The sequence below is a fragment of the Saccopteryx leptura genome, chromosome 6 (assembly GCF_036850995.1).
Source record: "Saccopteryx leptura isolate mSacLep1 chromosome 6, mSacLep1_pri_phased_curated, whole genome shotgun sequence".
NCBI classification, from domain to species: Eukaryota; Metazoa; Chordata; class Mammalia; order Chiroptera; family Emballonuridae; genus Saccopteryx; species Saccopteryx leptura.
Window position 1 is genome coordinate 162,230,006 of NC_089508.1, and position 20,384 is coordinate 162,250,389.

The window sequence follows — 20,384 nt, forward strand, 5'->3', positions numbered from 1 at the left end:
GTATGTTCACTCCTGACCCTAGGATTATATTTGTGAGATAGGTTACTGGTTAAGAGCTATTACATGGGAAGAAATTACCATAAAATTAGCTTAATGGCAAAATTAACATTCTTCATCTGTTAAAAAATATATAAGACTAATTTGAAATATTCTGCTTTTAGAGAAATACACATATCAAAAATATGTTATCTTACAATTGCCTTAGAGCTGGGTAGCTGAGGATGGAGGGAGACGTTTCACCATATAGTCTTTTTTTCCTAATTTTTACTTACTGATTGACTTTTAGAAAGAGAAGAAGAGAGAGAGAGAGAGAGAGAAAGAAACACTGATGTTTTGTTCCACTTATTTATGCATTCATTGGCTCATTTTTGTATGTGTCTTGACTGGAGATCAAACCCACAACATTGGCATATCAAGACCACGCTCTAACCAAATGAACTACCCAGCCACAGCCTCACCATATACTGTAGTCTTATGTACTTTCTCAATTATGAGCCATATAAATGTGTTATGTATTAAAAATATACATACAATTTTATAAAGAAAAAAGTAACTTGATATTCTATTTCCAAAGAGAAAATAATAAGTAACCTGCACATCACATCTTGAGAGTCTATGTTGCTAGTAGAACACAGAAACCCTCTAGGATACCTGTGCATTATTAGGAAATAAATTTACAATGTCATCAATAATAAAAGATGGTAAAGAGGATTGGAACCAAGAGGAAGTTATCACAAAGTTAATATACCTTTCTCTAGTTTATCAGTTGTTAATTCAAACTGATAGTTGTTTCATTGTTGTTTAAACATAGGGTTGGGGGCATGGTAATCTACCCTCCAAAAAAGAGAGTCTTTCTCTTCCAGCAGGACCTTTATTCTCCATGGCTCAAATTCCATTAACACTAATCAGCACAATGATTAAGCACTCTGTGGTTAAGTACTCTAGTTTATAATGACTCCTTTGGAAGAAAGGTTCCTACAGGTAAAGGCTATCATCAAACTCAGCTTTTCATCACAGGACCTAGTGTCACAGAGCGGCAAGTTAAGATTGCTTTAGTATTAATCTGGAGGCTTGCTTTTTTAACTTCACTTGACTTAATCCATTCAAAGACACTTATGAGAGTCTCACTGTAAGCCAGGGCAACATCAAATACTGGGGCAGGACAAGGAGAAACAAGAACTCAAAGGTGAGATACAGTTCCTGCCTCCAAGAATCACAATCTGCTGAGGAATAATGACATTATGATGGTAATTCTACCCCTAAATCTATAACCAAGTCTTGTCGTCCTCACCACTAGGACTGGTCAGTTTCTCATCTAGTTTCACTTTCCCGTCTTCAAGCTACAGCACAGCTGGGTTTCCAGCTGGCTGGGGAAGAAAAGATTCTTTTTTTTTTTTTTTTTTTTTTCTTTCTTTTTTGTATTTTTCTGAAGCTGGAAACGGGGAGAGACAGTCAGACAGACTCCCGCATGCGCCCGACCGGGATCCACCCGGCATGCCCACCAGAGGGGCAGCTCTGCCCACCAGGGGGCGATGCTCTGCCCCTCTGGGGCGTCGCTCTGCCGGGACCAGAGCCACTCTAGCGCCTGGGACAGAGGCCAAGGAGCCATCCCCAGCGCCTGGGCCATCTTTGCTCCAATGGAGCCTTGGCTGCGGGAGGGGAAGAGAGAGACAGAGAGGAAGGAGGGGGTGGGGGTGGAGAAGCAAATGGGCGCTTCTCCTATGTGCCCTGGCCGGGAATCGAACCCGGGTTCCCCGCACGCCAGGCCGACGCTCTACCGCTTAGCCAACCGGCCAGGGCGAAAAGATTCTTTAAATAAACAACATTTTAAAAATATTCAGTCACTTTTGTTATGCTGAATTTTGTGAACCATCTTCCTCTAATACGTGAATCTAGGCACCAAATTAATTAAAAATCACCCTACAGCTCTGGCTGGATAGCTAGGTTGGTTAGAGCATCGTCCTGAAGCACAGAGGTTGCCAGTTCAATCCCTGGTCAGGGCACAGACAGAAGCAGCACAATGTTTCTGTCTCTCTCTCTCTCCCTTTCTTTCACTAAAACCAATTAACAATAATAATAAAAAAGTTTAAATCACCCTAGAGAATGTGAAGTCCCCCGGGAAATACACCTTTTCTGTCTTCAACAACAAAGTGCACTGTACTTTGGAAGAAAACTTCAAATCAGAAAGTCCCAAAGGAAGAATGGTCTTTTTTTAATGCTTTCTACTATGTCTATTCAATAAGAAAACAGCTTAAAACCATATATATATGGTTTTATATGAAAGCAACAAGTTATTGTGGGATTACAAGAAAATATATGCAATCATTGTTAAAAATGCAGGACTATTTGCAGAACAAGATGCTTTTATAGCACTGGACAGAGTTGCTGATCCCTGAGCGTTCTTTCTAACTACTTTTCTCTCCCTTTTCCACAGAAGGCACAGAAAACCTCTCCATGTATGCAATCTTCTTAGAAATGCAAAGATTTTACTCAAATCTTTATCACCAGAGGTAGTCGTTTTGGATAAATGATACACATTAGATGTGTAAAAATATTCCTCTGGCAGGTAGTGCTTATTCCAGGAGCACTTCTCGAGCTTCAACTCAACAGTTCACAGTTGCGGTGAAATTACATTTATGAGGCCCTTTTAGAAGGAGTTCAGTATGATCCCTGAGTTGATGCTACTGAGGCATGTGCCAACTTTTAAGCATAATATACCCCTCTGCACATCATCCCAAAGTCCTGGCCTACCAAAACACAACTTTCTAGATCTCCCTAGGAATCACACCTTTCAGAACCCAGACACACTCAGAGCCGAAACTGGCTAAACAAAGTAACGATTCAACCACAGTTGCTCAATATAACTGCCATGATGACAGTTTCCAAGTGCCAGTTTCCCTATTTTGCAATGGGCAAATCTGCTCCAAGGAGAAAATGTTCCCAATGACCCTGAGGCCCAGAGGGCTTTCTTTAGAAATAGAAAACAGAAAATGAATTTGTTAGTTATTTCCTGCTGAGCACAAGGAAGGTGTTGTGGTTAGTTAGGATGATTTTGTTTCCTTATTTAATATACCATTACCAGGACATGTTTTCTTTAACCACACAGTAGAAAATAAGAAAATGCAGTTTATGCTCTGCTGTCATATTATCATCAGTTCCACAAGTTTCTCCTCACAAACATGTCCTTTAATTCCCACTCCCCTTATATAACTCCCCCAAAACTGACATCTATCTATTTACTATCAATCCAAAGCAAATAATTTTACCTTCTAAAATGTTTACTTCCATACCATTCCTGCTCCTTGATTATTCATGATGTGTGAGGGCCCTTTCTTTTGCAATGATTGCGGCTAAATTTATCTTTTTTGAGAGCTATACTATACATGCTATTTTAATCATAAGAGATGATCATAACTTAAAAGCAGACTATATTTCTGAACCCCAAATCTTTCATGATCTCACATTCAACTGTTAAACTCTTAAATGCTCACTAAAACAAACAAGGTATAATTGATGGGGGGGGGGGACTGGAAGCAGAGAAGCCACGCCATGGTGTTATCTGACAATTACCATTGGGTCTCAGTGGACAAGACTGGAAATATGCTCTGTGCATATTCAGGAGCAACTCACCAAAATCCAAAACAGAAGCTGTCCTTGGACAAGGTTCAATAGATGTTTTTACTATCTATTTCCCACTGCACAATTCAGTTCCACAGCTCCCCAGGAGATCTCAGATAAAATACTTAGCAGAATAAAAAATTAGAAATTCTTAACTGGTCTCAACTTGTCATCATAAAACATTTCAGAACATAAAACCACCATTAAAGAACAGTCAACAATATTCCATAGAACAATGCCAGAGAGAGAAACTGCTGTTACCACCAAATGTTTTTCCCTTCTTATTAAGACACTGCAAGATTTTTCTGATCAAAGTAAAGTGATCACAGTTGAACTTAATGCCTAGATATACTCCCACCACTAACTAAAATTTATCTTTTGAAGGACAGAGGTGGTGGTGGTGGTAGTGTATGGGGGGTTGGCACAAGGAGGGTAAGCTTCCAAAAACCAAAGGCATTTATCTAGAAAGAGGAAAGCAGCAAAACTTCCTTAGAGCAATTTGACATTCTTTGCTGCTACTTACTCAAAGCCTCCACACACTACCCAGAATCAGTAAACTGAGTAAACGTACCAACTTCTATGACAGCCCAGGACATCTATCATAATTCAGTGATCACACAGCTCAGAGTCACACCACACGCACCACCAGAGTCAGCCTCAGTTGGGACAAAATAAAATCCCAACACGAATAAGGATTAGATAAGATAACACCAAATATTCCAGTATGGGGACAGTTTGGTTTAAAACCTCTTCCTGAAAAGTAAGTACTGGATTCAGGGAAAAGAAAAAAAAAGCTCTTAAAATGACATTCGTTTGACTTTTGACATGGGAGACCTCCATCCCCAGCTGCACAGATCTACAGATTTTGGTGTTTCATTTCTTATCACCTGCATTCCTGTGCAGCACCCAACATCATGAATAGGAGAGATGCAGTCGACACATCCTGCCGGTAAGATGTCAGAGCTGAACTTACAGCATTTGGCAGAAGTTACTCTATTTCATCATCATCATCACCACTAACAGACCTAGTAAGATCTCCAGAAACAGCCCATAGAAGTGTCTGCCCGCTAGTCCTGGAGGTTAAGAGAAGGCAGTGCTACCCGCTGAGCAGGCAATCATGATTGAGATCACGGTGGAGAAAAAAACCTGAGCCACATGGAGGACAGAAAACAGTAGCAGAAAAAGTCCAACTCTGCCTGCGCCAGCGATGTGGATGAGCAAAGCCGGGAGCCCAGGAGAGGAAGGAGGGGGCGGGGGCCATCATTCCCTAGGAGAACTTGTAAGCCGAGGCCTTCACAGCCTGGGAGTCTGCCCAGCTGCTCCTGCAGACCCTGCCAGCCTGGGCAAGGCAGGCCCGTAGAAGCAGAACGGGCAAGGCCTCCGAGGGTCACTCCTGATTCACTGAGCCTCGGGCCAGCACCACCCGGACCTCTCCGTTTTTCTTGCCTCTACTGGGCTATGATGGCAGCTTTCCAGTCCCACATGCCATACATCAGCCGCAGATCCCTGCTGGCACAGGACAGCGCCTCCCCCCCCCCCCCCCCGCCCTTCCCCACCTCTGGCATACTTTGAGTCTGATTCTCCTTCTCCCCAACCTCAACCCCCTCACCCACCCGTGCCAGGCGCCCTGCCCAGGGGCGGCCCCACCCCCAGCGGCCGGGCACCTGCAGCACCTCCCCGCCCCACCCCCATTCTCCTCCACCTCGCCCCTCCCCCTTTCTCCAGCAGAGAGGGGGCGACTCACCGCAGTCAGTGCACAGGATCTTGCCCACCTCTTTCTTCAGGTTTTTGCCGTTGGTGTCGAGGGGGGCAAAGGCCGTCTTAAAGACTAAGGGCTGCTCCGTGGGCTCCAGGAAAAAGATGTAACGCTGGTTCCTTTCGAGCGGCGCGCAGGAGCCCACGCTGATCACCTGCTCGCGCTGCAGCCCCCCGCTCCGGAGCGGCCACTTGTCCAGCACCTTCACCAGCGCCACTCGACCCGAGGCGGGCGGCTCACGGGTGCTGTTGGAGCTGGATCCGCCGGCCGGGGCCAGCCCCTGTACCTTGCCCTCCACCACCACGGGTGCCTTGTACGCCTGGTCCTGCACCGACTTGAGGCTAGGCGAGTAGCAGGCAAGCGATACACCGAAGAGAAGCATGGAGAAGCCGGGGGCCGGGTCGCGCCTCATGCCGCCGGCGGCTGCGGCTCGCGAGCGGGCGGTGGCTCTCCGGGCTGCGGAGCTGCGGGGCTGCGGTTGTTGCGGCGGCCGCGGCTCTGGGGGCGCAGCGGGACGGGAGATGCTGCTGTGGTTGCTGCTGCTGCTCCTGCTGCTGCTGCTCTCGCTGCTGCTGCTGCTCCTCTTGCTGCTGCTGCTGCTGCTGCTGCTGCTGTCGCTGTAGCTGCTGCACGGAGCCTTCTCCAGTGGCGGCGGCGGCAGCGCTGAGCAGCAAACCTGCCGCATCTGGCCAGGCCATTTGGGGGGCTCCGCCGCTCCGCCGCCGCCGCCTTGGGAGGGGAAACAGAGCCTGCTGGAAAACCGGAAACAGCGTAACGTTAGTGCCTCGTAGCCCTCCACCCGCAGCCCGCGGACGTGGCCCAGCTAGGACAGGGGCAGGCGGCAAGCGGGCCGCGATGCGCAGCGCGGAGCCGCGCAGCGCTCCCACCCTGCGCGCCAGGACCTGGAGGAGGATGCGGAGGATGGGACGCCCGCCCACTTGCTCTCTCGCGCCCCCTCTACCTCCGGACCGAGTGATGAGCGCGGCTTCTGCAGGGGAAGCTTGGGACTGCACTGCTTTAGTACCCAGCTTCTGGGCCCGCAGGGGTGCGGGAACGATCCTGCTATCCTCTGCTCTTCGGATTTATCGGCGTGACAGTGGGGGAGTGCGTCAGGAGGTGGCCGAGTAGAGATAACGGATTCTGGCATTGTTCTATGAACATGGGAATGGGACACAGGGCGTGCCCCTGCCTTTGGCCACCGGCGGTAGCAGCCAGAGAGATAGCAGCTGCCGGGGTGGCGGTCCAATCTCCTGGCTCCTAGGTTGTCCCCTTCCATGGGAGGACCCTAAAGGCCAGCCCCTAATCGAACCCACGTGCTCCGTCCTGCCACCGCCAGGTGAGCGCTGTAGAAGCGAGTTGAGTGGTGGAGGACTTCAGCCCCGTCATTTGGGAAAGAGTTGAGGCTACATGGGGTCTTGTCTCGGCATCGAGGACACCTAACAGGGGTGCTGTTGGAAGAAGGTCTAGCCCCAAGGTCTGGGCTCTCACCAACCGCCGGGGGTCCAGGCTGCAACCTCATCTTTTAAAAAGCCGTTCCCTAAAGAGGTGGGGGCTTCCTGGATCCAACCTGAGAACCAGAGCCTGTCAGGCCAGAGGCTGCTCCACAGGAAATGGTTTCTTTTTAAAAGTATGATGCTTACAAGAGGCAGGAAAGTTTGCTCCACTGGAGCCAATATCTAATTTTTTAAAAAAGCAATTCTGCAATCTATTCTCTTCCTATCAACGGGATCCAGGAAGTTTTCAATACCCAGCTCATATGCTCGAAGGATGAGGAGCTCAGGAATTCCAGAGATTCTGGAGTATTTTATCCCTGATTGGGCTCCACAGGAGACTGGCCCAAGGATGTCTGACTTAGGCTAGGACTGCTATTCTGGAAAAGAAGGAGGGGGAGCTAGACCTTTCCTCCTGGCTAAGAGACTCTTCAAACTTAGCATGATCGCAGCATGCTCTCTCCCACACCATTCCAAATTCCCTGTAATTATTTTTTTAAAGATTTTATTAACTGATTTTAGAGAGAGGCGAGAAAGAGAAGGGGAGGGGGTAGGAGCGAAAGCATTAACTCAGTGGTAGTTGCTTCTCCTGTGTCTTGACCAGGTAAGCCTGGGGTTTTGAACCAGCAACCTTAGCATTCCAGGTCCATGCTTTATTCACTGTGCCACCACAGATCAGGCTCCCCGTAATTATTAATGGCACCATTTTATACTTGGCAACCCAATCCATTCCAATAAATCCTTTTGTCTCATCTTATTTTTCCCTCACCTAATCAATCACCAAATCCTTTGGTTCTACATTTTTAAATATTTCTAATTTATCCAGCTTCTCTCCAACTCTGCCATAAATACTGGAGCTCCAAATGCCCATCATCTCTCACCTGGACTACTACAAAGCCTCTTAACTGGGTTCTCACCTCGCCCATCACCCTCCTCCATCAACCACTGCCAGAATGATCTTTCTGAAAACAAATTGTAAATATGATTTGCCAATGCCACTGCTCTCAGGAGTAAAGTCCAAGCTCTTTAGCATGGTTCTTCATGGACTCCCTGGGCCTAACCAGCTCCACACTCTGGAAGCCAACCTCCTCCCTTAGTGATCCTCAGCACATTGTGCTGTTTCTTGGTGTGCTTCTGCACATGTCTCTTATGTCTGATAAGTCTCACCTCCACCTTGTTCACCTAGAAAACTATTCTCTCCCCAAGGCCCCTCCCTTCTATCCCCATAATACACATGATAGAACTAATCCTTCCTCTTCTGCATTACCATGTGCCTCATACATATTACTGCACTGACCTATACTGTACTTAAAGTTATAAGGGGGCTGCATTAGATCCATCAGACAGACCCGCCATCTTAATGGTAGAGACTATGTCCTATTAGTCTTTGGATCACTATCCAATGGGGCACCCAACACAGTGCCTGGCATAGAATAAAAAGCAATGAATCTTTAGTGAACTGAAAACCAGCTCTTTACAGGCACAGCCCATCTTGTTGGCCTCTTCATTGTCCCTCTTTTCATTTCATAGATCACAGATCTTGCACACCACAGAACATCACTATAAAGAAGATTGCTAATTCCACCCTTTCGTTTTTCAGTTCCAGGGAGAAAAAGGGACTTATTCAAGATCACACACAGGCAAGACTGTAATCAATCTGCTGTTTCTGAGACTAAAATAGTAGGGAAGAGCTTGTACTCTGGGGTCAAGCAGAGCTGGGCTTCAATCCAATTTTTTTAACTTACTAACTTCGTGATGAGCCTATTTCACTCTCTAGGCCTTGGCTTCCTCATCCATATAGTGGAGGGAATAAGAGGGTCTACCACAGAGAGTTGGTTTTTGTTCACTATGCACATATTCAATAAATATCCAATCAAATGTTTCCTCTGTGCCAAACACCAAGGCACAATACTGATTACTGGGTAGACTGCATTGAGCCAAACAGACAGTCATATTCTACTTGGAAAGACAGCAGTAAATAAGGAGATGAATAGGTAACTGAATTACTTAGGGTGATACATGAATTACTCAGGATGATACAAAGGAAATAAACAGGATGAAACAATAGGGAATAATAGATAAGGAAGAGGGTAGGTCTACTTGGATAAGGGAGGGCTTCTCTGAAGAGATAACATTTAAACTGAGACAAGAAGAAGGATTTGAAGGATGTAGGTTATGTGAGATAAGTGTAAAATGCTTAGAACAATGCCTAGTGCCAAATAAGAAACAAAATTCAGGTTGAATATTATTGATATTTTACTTATAGAGTGGTTTCCAACCGAAGAACTGAGAATCTCACAAGTGGTGTGTAGTTATTGCACACTAAGACATTCTGTATATTAAAAAATGCAATGCAACTTTTCAATAGTAGAGGAGGAATAAAATATATCTCCTCTCTCTGTTTTTTTTTTCACATATCCATTTTAAAGTGTAACAAGACACTGCCTAGTATAAAGACTGAATCAAGGTTAAAAAAAAAGTACCAAGATATGCTATCATTTTGTCTGTTTTTAAAAGATAAATTTGCAGAACATAAATTACCTTTGAAAGAACACAGCAGAAATTAAAATAGTTGGCTTTGAGAGGGTACTGTGTGGCTGAAGGATGGGCTACAAAAAGGATACTTTTCATGATATTCCCTTTTGTACCTTGTGACTTTGTAACAAGTTCATATACTACCTATTCAAAAAGTTTTAAGAAGGGATCCTCTAAGTTTTCACTCTTGCTTAATTTTTATCACGTATTTTCTCAATCAAAAGCTACTTAAGCCTCAGGCGGTGGCGCAGTGGATAGAGCATCAAACTGGGATGCAGAGGACCCAGGTTTAAGACCCTGAGGTCGCCAGCTTGAGCGTGGGCTCATCTGGCTTGAGCAAAAAGCTCACCAGCTTGGACCCAAGGTCGCTGGCTCAAGCAAGGGGTTACTCAGTCTGCCAAAGGCCTGCGGTCAAGGCACATATGAGAAAGCAATCAATGAACAACTAAGGTGTCGCAATGAAAAACTAATGATTGATGCTTCTCATCTCTCTCTGTTCCTACCTGTCTGTCCCTATCTATCCCTCTCTCTGACTCTCTCTCTGTCCCTATAAAAAGTAAATAAATAAATATTTTTTTTAAAAAAAAGCTACTTAAAGTAGAACTATTGTTATATGAGACTCCTTGAATTTTTTTTTACCTTAAAATGAGATTCTCATGCTTAAAAGGGTCAGAAATGCCTGACCAGGTGGTGGCGCAATGGATAAAGGTGCCTGACGAAGCACTGGCGCAGTGGCTAGAACATTGACCTGGGATGCTGAGGACCCATGTTCAAAACCCAAGGTCCCTAGCTTGACTGCAGGCTCACCAGCTTGAGTGTAGACTCATAGACATGATCCCATGGTCACTGTCTTGAAGCCCAAGGTCACTGGCTTGAGCCCAAGGTCATTGGTTTGAGCAAGGGGTCACTGGCTCAGCTGGAGCCCCCCAATAAAGGCACATATGAGAAAACAATGAATGAACAACTAAGGTGCCACAACAAAGAGCTGAGGCTTCTCATCTCTCTTCCTTCCTGTCTGTCTCTAAAAAAAAAAAAAAAAAAAAAAGACAGGGTTAGAAAATAATTTTGTCTTCTTTAGCATACAAAGATAGCTTTTGGGATCCCAAGCCTACTAGAATTCCTACAGCCACTGAAGGTGGGAACTTAGGCAGAGACTTCCAAAGGGAACAATGATACCTGTCCAGTTTTTCTCAAAGTGTGATATGTACAAGGACAAACTTCCAGAGTTAGCCTCAGTCATTTAGTGTAGAAGGTATTTGTTTCCTAGGATAGCCTAATTCTATATTAACTATTCTCTGGGGGTAAAAGTGGATTAACATCTATGTCTTAGAAAATAAAACTTGGTATTCTAAACCTGCTAACTCTTCATTGTAAATTTAGTAACTGATAATGAAAATAATAGCTACCATATATTAATGGCCAACGTATCTATAATTTCATGCCTCAATTACTTTGCACTTTACCGTTTGAAGAGCCTTATAGAAGTTTAGTAATTGCCCAAATGACAGAATCAGGGTTCTCATTTAGGCTTGCCCATGGTCAAAACGCTTGCTTTGTGCACCACCATGGCTCTCTGAGTGAGAGGCATCTCTCAGCCTCACTGTCATTAACATCTGAGAAGCCTCTAATCTCTCCACACTACCTCCACAAATGCCAGACTATTGAAATTGATAACACCAGAAAGCAAGTGGTTATAAGCATCATTTTACAAAAAGATAAGGAAAATTGAGACACTGAGAGAATTTAAATTACTTTCCCAAAACCACAAAACTACTTACTGATAGAGCCAACCAAGATTTATCACAAACTCAAGCTCACACATTCGGCGTTTTTCTTTTTCCTTATTTATTTATTTATTTATTTATTTATTTATTTATTTATTTATTTATTTATTTTAATTGTCCAGCCTTACTGAAGTATAACTGACCAAATTGCAATATATTTATTTATTTTTAAATGAGTCAATTTTAGAACGTTTAACGTTTATAAAGGAAATGCAAGTTAATAGATTAGCACAAATAACCCAGGTATAACTCAGCTTTGTTTTCATTTCATAGACTGCCTTACACAAATATTTTTATAGTGAAAAGTCACAATTTTACTATTAAGTGCCACAGACTGTGCTTTAACTCATATTTCTTCCGAGCTAATCAAAGGGTGTGAGGATGCCCACTGGGGCACTGCACAAAATATGGAACACCTCATAGGGGCCATTTTAATCTTCTCTGTATTATTCCAATTTTAGTATATGTGCTGCCGAAGTGAGCATGTAATATATTTAAAGTGTGCAAGGTGATAATTTGATATACATTGTGAAAGGATTCCTACAATTGAGTTAACACATCCATTACCTTATATATTTACTTTGTGTGTGTGTGTGTGTGTGAGAACACAAGTTCTACTCTCTTAGCAAATTACAATTATATATTGTTATCAACTGTAGTCACTATGTTATATATTAGATCTTAAGAGTGTATTCATTTCATAACTAAAAGTTTGTATCCTTTTACTAATTTCTCCCCTTTCCCCCCATTCTCCCACTCTGCAAATCCTAGTAACAACACACACACACACACATTCCTATATATAACTATATAATCATATATCTATACCATATTTCCCCATGTATAAGGCACTTCTATGTATAAGGTACACCTTAATTTTGGGGCTTGAAATTTGAAAAAAATGTATTGCATAAAGTTATTGAACTCAAGTTTTATTCATCATAAATTTTATACAACTCCTCATCACTGTCAAACTCCCATCCATTAACTTGTCCTCATCTGTGTCTGATGATGAATCACTGTCTTTATATATTGGCTTGTCCTCAGTTCCATCTACAGAAATGCAAACAAACAAAAAAATATACAACCACTGTATAAGACGCACCTAGTTTTTGGACCCCAAATTTTTCAGAAAAAAGGTGCGTCTTATACATGGGGAATCTGGTATATATATGGTAGAACACATACAATATATATGTGTTCCACCATGAAGTATTTGTCTTCCCCTATCTGGTTTATTTCACCTAGCATATATTTCATTTACAACAGTCTCTACATATGAGGTTTTGAGTTTACAACTCTTATTCCCATAAAAACTTTAAAAAATTGAGATGTGAGTGTTTCAGCTTATGCCATTAGTGTCATACTTATGGACTATGTGAGTGAACTAGTTTGGTTGCATGTGGCGGAAGAATACACAGTACAGTGTACAGTGTAGTATATTTATGTTCTTTTCCTTTTTCTGTGGCTTGTGTTTTTACGTTCCAGATTATGATTTTACAACTGTGTTAGGATAGGTAAGTGACTTAGGCTAGGTTTAGACTTACGCCAAAATTCAGGTTATGTCATTGTTGTAGGAATGGAACTGTGTCGTAACCTGAGGACCCCCTATGAGATATACAGTGTGTCTGTAAAGTCATGGTGTACTTTTTGACTGGTCACAGGAAAGCAACAAAAGATGATAGAAATGTGAAATCTGCACCAAATAAAAGGAAAACTCTCCCAGTTTCATATCTATTCAGTGCAGTTCAATGTGGGCTCATGCACAGATTTTTTAGGGCTCCTTAGGTAGCTATCCCGTATAGCCTCTACAGACTCATCACTGACTGATGGCCTACCAGAACGGGGTTTCTCCACCAAACTGCCGGTTTCCTTCAACTGCTTATCCCACCGAGTAATGTTATTCCTATGTGGTGGTGCTTCGTTATAAACACGCCGATATTCGTGTTGCACTTTGGTCACGGATTCTAATTTAGTGAGCCACAGAACACACTGAACTTTCCTCTGTACCATCCACATCTATCTTTTTTTTAAAATTTTTTTTAATAATTTTATTTTTTAATGGGGCAACATCAATAAATCAGGATACATATATTCAAAGATAACATGTCCAGGTTATCTTGTCATTCAATTATGTTGCATACCCATCACCCAAAGTCAGATTGTCCTCTGTCACTTTCTATCTAGTTTTCCCTGTGCCCCTCCCCCTCCCCCTTCCCTTCTCCCTCTCCCTCCTCCCCCGTAACCACCACACTCTTATCAATGTCTCTTAGTCTCACTTTTATGTCCCACCTACGTATGGAATAATGCAGTTCCTGGTTTTTTCTGATTTACTTATTTCACTTCGTATAATGTTATCAAGATCCCACCATTTTGCTGTAAATGATCCGATGTCATCATTTCTTATGGCTGAGTAGTATTCCATAGTGTATATGTGCCACATCTTCTTTATCCAGTCATCTATTGATGGGCTTTTTGGTTGTTTCCATGTTCTGGCCACTGTGAACAGTGCTGCAATGAACATGGGGCTACATGTGTCTTTTTTTTTTTTTCTTTTCGAGGGGCTACATGTGTCTTTACGTATCAATGTTTCTGAGGTTTTGGGGTATATATCCAGTAGAGGGATTGCTGAGTCATAAGGTAGTTCTATTTTCAGTTTTTTGAGGAACCACCATACTTTCTTCCATAATGGTTGTACTACTTTACATTCCCACCAACAGTGTATGAGGGTTCCTTTTTCTCCACAGCCTCTCCAACATTTGCTATTACCTGTCTTGTTAATAATAGCTAATCTAACAGGTGTGAGGTGGTATCTCATTGCAGTTTTGATTTGCATTTCTCTAATAACTAATGAAGATGAGCATCTTTTCATATATCTGTTGGCCATTTGTATTTCTTCCTGGGAGAAGTGTCTGTTCATGTCCTCTTCCCATTTTTTTATTGGATTGTTTGTTTGTTTGTTGTTGAGTTTTATGAGTTCTTTGTATATTTTGGATATTAGGCCCTTATCTGAGCTGTCGTTTGAAAATAACATTTCCCATTTAGTTGGCTGTCTGTTTATTTTGTTATCAGTTTCTCTTGCTGAGCAAAAACTTCTTAGTCTGATATAGTCCCATTCATTAATTTTTGCCTTCACTTCTCTTGCCTTTGGAGTCAAATTCATAAAATGCTCTTTAAAACCCAGGTCCATGAGTTTAGTACCTATGTCTTCTTCTATGTACTTAATTGTTTCAGGTCTTATGTTTAGATCTTTGATCATTTTGAGTTAATTATAGTACAGGGGGACAAACTGTAGTCAAGTTTCATTCTTTTGCATGTGGCTTTCCAGTTTTCCCAGCACCATTTATTGAAGAGGCTTTCTTTTCTCCATTGTGTGTTGTTGGCCCCTTTATCAAAAATTATTTGACTATATATATGTGGTTTTATTTCTGGGTTTTCTATTCTGTTCCATTGGTCTGAGTGTCTATTTTTCTGCCAATACCATGCTGTTTTGATTGTTGTGGCCCTATAATATCGTTTGAAGTCAGGTATTGTAATGCCCCCAGCTTCATTCTTTTTCTTTAGGATTGCTTTGGCTATTCGGGGGTTTTTATAGTTCCATATAAATCTGATGATTTTTTGCTCCATTTCTTTAAAAAATGTCATAGGAATTTTGATGGGAATTGCATTAAATTTGTATATTGCTTTGGGCAATATGGCCATCTTGATTATATTTATTCTTCCTATCCAAGAACAAGGAATATTCTTCCATCTCATTATATCTTTTTCGATTTCCCTTAACAATGGTTTAAAGTTTTCATTATATAAGTCCTTTACATTCTTTGTTATGTTTATTCCTAGGTATTTTATTTTTTTTGTTGCAGTCGTGAAGGGGATTATTTTTTTGGGTTCGTTCTCAAATGTTTCATTGTTGGCATATAGAAAGGCTATGGACTTTTGTATGTTAATTTTGTATCCTGCGACCTTACTGTATTGGCTTATTGTTTCTAGTAGTCTTTTTGTGGATTCTTTGGGGTTTTCGATGTATAGGATCATATCATCTGCAAAAAGTGATACCTTTACTTCTTCTTTTCGGATATGGATGCCTTTTATTTCTTTGTCTTGTCTGATTGCTCTGGCTAGAACCTCTAGTACCACATTAAATAAGAGTGGAGAGAGTGGACAACCCTGTCTTGTTCCTGATTTAAAGGGGAAAGCCTTCAGTTTTGTGCCATTTAATATGATGTTAGCTGATGGTTTATCATATATGGCCTTTATCATGTTGAGATATTTTCCTTCTATACCCATTTTGTTGAGAGTCTTAAACATAAAATTGTGTTGTATTTTATCAAAAGCCTTTTCTGCGTCTATTGATAAGATCATGTACCATCCACATCTATCTTGACTGGCATGGCCGTGGGCTGATCCGCTGTATACACAGTGTTATGTCATCATCTGTGCATGCGCACATGCTGCTGCATCATCCTACAGAAACTGGGAGAGTTTTCCTATTATTTGGTGCAGATTTCACATTTCTATTGTCTTTTGTTGCTTTCCTGTGACCAGTCAAAAGTGTACCATGACTTTACTGACACACTGTATATACATATATACATCACATCCATTATTACCCATTCATCCATTGATGGACACTTAAGTTCTTTCCATATCTTGACTATTGTGGTGGATAATGTTACAATGAACATGGGAGTATAGATATCTCTTTGAGATAATAATTTTGTTTCCTTTGGATCAAGCTCACACTTTTAACAGAACCACACCAAGAAATGGAAGCCAGGCCTGTTCACTACCCACTACAGCTCCTCACAAGGTTGTGAAAAAACTGGTTCATGTGGTAGCAGAGGGCTGTGTCACTATATAATAATCACTGAGAACAAAAACAGAAGTAGACAGAATGGTATAGACATTCGGAATTCAAGATAGAATACCCACATGAAAAGCTTGGCTTCTTCTCCCAGATCTCTCCCACACAAGACGGACTTCTTCCAGCTTTAGCCAATTTAGTGGCCAGAAGTGGCCACTGAACCAAATTACATGACTTAACTTACTACATCCAGGAGAACTAGCTAGTTAGAGCATTGTGTAAGGCCTTGCTGTGGTCACTGAATCTCACAAATCAAGCCAGACATTTGCAGGACAGTATCATTTTCTGAATAAAGACATTTTGCAAGCTTATTTTTTCTCCTTTTGAGGTCTGTTTTCTAAATTTGGCTTCCAGAGTCACTCTCAGGTTCTGTGTGGTTAATTTCTTTTCCTCCAAGGGTTTTTCAAACAAGGAACTAAGTAGAAAACAGATATTGAGAATCTGAGACTATTAGCACTGGGAAGGGCTATAGCATCAATGTGGCCCCATGTCCTCCTTTCACAGAGGAAGACATAGAGACTACAGAGATTATTTGATTTGCTCAAGGTCACACAGCCTCATCACTGGCAGGAACAACACTAAAACCCTGATTTTTTTGCCTAGTGTTCGTTTGTCTACATTTCAAAATCCTGGCTCTATCCCTAGTGGAATGTGGGCTTGGGCAAGTCACTGCACATTTGGAAGCCTTAGTTTCCTTCTCCAATAAAATTGGGATAGTAATAACTCTACCTCTTAGGGGTTTTCTGAGGATTCAGTGAGATAATTTATGCAAAATGCTTCACAATACCTGGCAGAGAGTAACTGGCTGAGTGTGGAAAATCCCCCTGCCCAGGTAGCTCAGTTGGTTGGAGCATTGTCCCAGTATGCCAAGGTTGTGGGTTTGATCTCTGGTCAGGGCATATACAGGAGTCAACCAATCAATAGATAAATTAGTGGAACAACAAATTGATGTTTCTGTCTTTCTCTAAAAAAAAAAAAAAATGTGGGCAAGGAACTCAAACTGCTTACCTCTGAATTCCAGTTCTGCCACTTGTTTAACTGACATTTGACTTAATTAATTCACTTCTCCGTGTCTTGGTTTCCTCAAATGAATAAAATGGGTAAAGCAATAATAGTTCCTACCTCATAAAATTGTTGCAAGTCTTAAATAAAATTATATATAAATAGCCCATTTAATATAATGCTTGGCACATGTTAGCTATTATTATCTAACTAGAATAACCACTTTTCTTAGTTTCAGTAGCAATACTTTACCCCAAATACATCAGTTTTCAAACTACCCATTTTCATATGTTTTGAACACATGTTAAAAAATTTAAGAGTGGAACCTGATGTTCTATTTTATATTAAAAAAAAAAAGTCACATCACTGGTTGTCCCAGTTCCCAAACAAGAGAGAACCTAATTCAATAATTTATAGCCTAGGGCTATGTCAGGAGTCCAAGGGCTTCCACTCCTCAATTTGCTGAAAAAGGTAGCAGCCCCTCTGTCTGCATTGTTCCATCTGGGATAATAATACTATTTCTTTGTAAAGTGCTTTGAGACTCTTGAATGAAAAGTGCTATGTGAGTGCAAATTGTTATCTCTTTTCCAGATATCACTTTTAGATACAATCCGGAAGCTCCCTAAAATAGACCAGAGAAGAAATACAATCTGAACAGATATATTTGTCCTGTAGTATCACAATCAAATAATACGCTCAGAATTCACGTCATCATTAGTTTTCTTTTACATGTCATAGCACATCTAATTTGGATTGGGAAAAAAATAAGATGTCCTCAAGCTGGATGTTTTGCTGTTTAACATTCAAAGATTTTCCTCCCTCTGTTTTCCTGATTTGTGTATTTGGACTCCTCTCCTGAGGTCAACAGGAACTTTGAGGTTGATTCAACTCTGGGGGCGTGAGGCAGGGCAAGAAGAAGAAATTATTTTCTTATTTTCAAATCCTCCTCTCTCTCTTCTCTCTCTCCTCTTTTCTCACTCTCTCCTCTCCCTTCTCTCTCTTTGAGTGTCCAATTCAACCTTGTTTCTACCTTATAATTTCTAGTTTGTGTGCATTCTTTTTCATTGGCTTCCTAGATACTTCCAAAATCAGCCAAGGTCAGAAAATTTTTAAACTTTATTTATTTATTCATTTTAGAGAGTAGAGAGAGAGAGAGAGAGAGAAGGGAGGAGCAGAAAGCATCAACTCCCACATGTGCCTTGACCAGGCAAGCCCAGGGCTTTTTGAACCAGTGACCTCAGCGTTCCAGGTCGAAGCTTTATCCACTGCGCCACCACAGGTCAGGCCAAGGTCAGAAGTTTTAGGACTTGACTTTTCCTGAGGTATTTTTAAAATCTATAAATTTACTTACTTATTATTTACTTATTTCAAGAAAAAAGCATTTCTTGAAAACTTACTATGTATACTGACCCAGATGCTAAAGAAATAACAGCCATGCTTCTTTCTAAAGCTAAAAGGTCAGCAAAATTAGAGTCAGGAGCTCTTACCAGTTGAGCTAGTGGCTTCCCCAGACCTCCCACTCACCTCCAACACTTTTTCCTTTAATGTCATCCCTCCCACTTGTCTCTCAGGCTCAGTGTCCCACTGTCCTCTCAGCTCTCCCAATTCTGAGAGCAAAGAGCATATGCTCTGCAAATATAAGGGCCTCAAATTTGCTGACCTTAACAAATTCAATCACACTAAGGGATTAATATTTATTAAGGACTAATGCATACAAACTCTTTAAATTTCTAAGACATTCCATAATATTCATTCCAAAAATGAAATGATTTATTCCATAGTGTTTTATTCATTCTTTTTTTAAAAAATCCATTTGATTAATATTCATTTTGCAGTTTATCACTCAAAACTGTGTTGAGTGCCTATTCTGGACCAAGCTTTTTATACCAGATGCTGAGAATGCAGATGCAGAGAATACACACATGGTTCTGCTCTTGAAGAGCTTACACTCTTAAAGGGAGACAGACATAAAAAAGGAAACAAATATATAAAACATTTCAGTAAGGGGAAGAAGAGAGAAAGAAAGCATGCGTATGACTAGATAAAATGAGACCAGACAGAGTACCACTTTCAAGGAGTCTATCTAAGGAGGCAGTATTAGAGCTGAGGTCTGAAGGATGAAGAAGAGTTAGTCACATAAAACTCTGGGAGCAGAGCATTTGAGGCAGAGGAGAGAATTCCATACAGAAGGCCCAAGGCCATAACAAACTCAGCGTCAAAGTGGGGGAAAGGCTAGTGAGGTTGGAGACTGTTATAACAAGAGGAAAGAGTTGCATGGTCTGGGGTTAGGAACATAAGCAAAGATCAGATTTATGCTGGGCCTTGCAAGCTATGTTATGTTTGGGTTGTATTCCAAGTACAATGGGAAGTCATTGAAGGATTTAAGTAGAACAGTATGATCTGGTTTATATTTTTAAAAGATCACTCTAAGATATGGGGCAGAAACTGTAACGGTGCAAGAGTGGAAGCAAAGGGAACACTTAGGAAGCTCTTTTTTTAAAATTTTTATTAATGTTAATGGGGTGACATTAATAAATCAGGGTACATATATTCAAAGAAAACATGTCCAGGTTATCTTGTCATTCAATTATGTTGCATACCCATCGCCCAGAGTCAGATTGTCCTCTGTCACCCTCTATCTAGTTTTCTTTGTGCCCCTCCCCCTCCCCTCTCCCTCCTTCCTTCCAGCGTCCTCCCTCCCCCCACCCCTGATAACCACCACACTCTTGTCCATGTCTCTTAGTCTCCTTTTTATGTCCCACCAATGTATGGAATCATGTAGTTTTTGGTTTTTTCTGATTTACTAATTTCACTCCGTATAATGTTATCAAGATCCCACCATTTTGTTGTAAATAATCCGATGTCATCATTTCTTATGGCTGAGTAGTATTCCATAGTGTATATGTGCCACATCTTCTTTATCCAGTCTTCTATTGAAGGGCTTTTCGGTTGTATCCATGTCTTGGCCACTGTGAACAATGCTGCAATGAACATGGGGCTACATGTGTCTTTACGTATCAATGTTTCTGAGGTTTTGGGGTATATACCCAGTAGAGGGATTGCTGAGTCATAAGGTAGTTCTATTTTCAATTTTTTGAGGAACCACCATACTTTCTTCCATAATGGTTGTACTACTTTACAGTCCCACCAACAGTGAATGAGAGTTCCTTTTTCTCCACAGCCTCTCCAACACAGGTTGTGAGGTGGTATCTCATTGTAGTTTTGATTTGCATTTCTCTAATAACTAATGAAGATGAGCATCTTTTCATATATCTGTTGGCCATTTGTATTTCTTCCTGGGAGAAGTGTCTGTTCATGTCCTCTTCCCATTTTTT

General features: G+C 41.6%; 1 protein-coding gene and 1 pseudogene across 4 annotated transcripts in view; both read right to left on the reverse strand.

Annotated features, from left to right (window-relative positions):
* Window positions 1-6,216, reverse strand: part of NRG2 (neuregulin 2) — a 201,026-nt gene extending 194,810 nt beyond the window's left edge. For all 4 annotated transcript variants that reach the window (XM_066343500.1, XM_066343498.1, XM_066343499.1 and 1 more), the window contains exon 1: window positions 5,363-6,216. In XM_066343500.1, the coding sequence (XP_066199597.1) occupies window positions 5,363-6,059 (697 nt within the window). In that variant the 5' untranslated portion in view covers window positions 6,060-6,216. The remainder of the gene's footprint in view (window positions 1-5,362) is intronic.
* Window positions 6,217-11,584: 5,368 nt separating this feature from the next.
* Window positions 11,585-11,668, reverse strand: LOC136377857 (U6 spliceosomal RNA; annotated as a pseudogene).
* Between the last annotated feature and the right edge of the window lie 8,716 nt (window positions 11,669-20,384).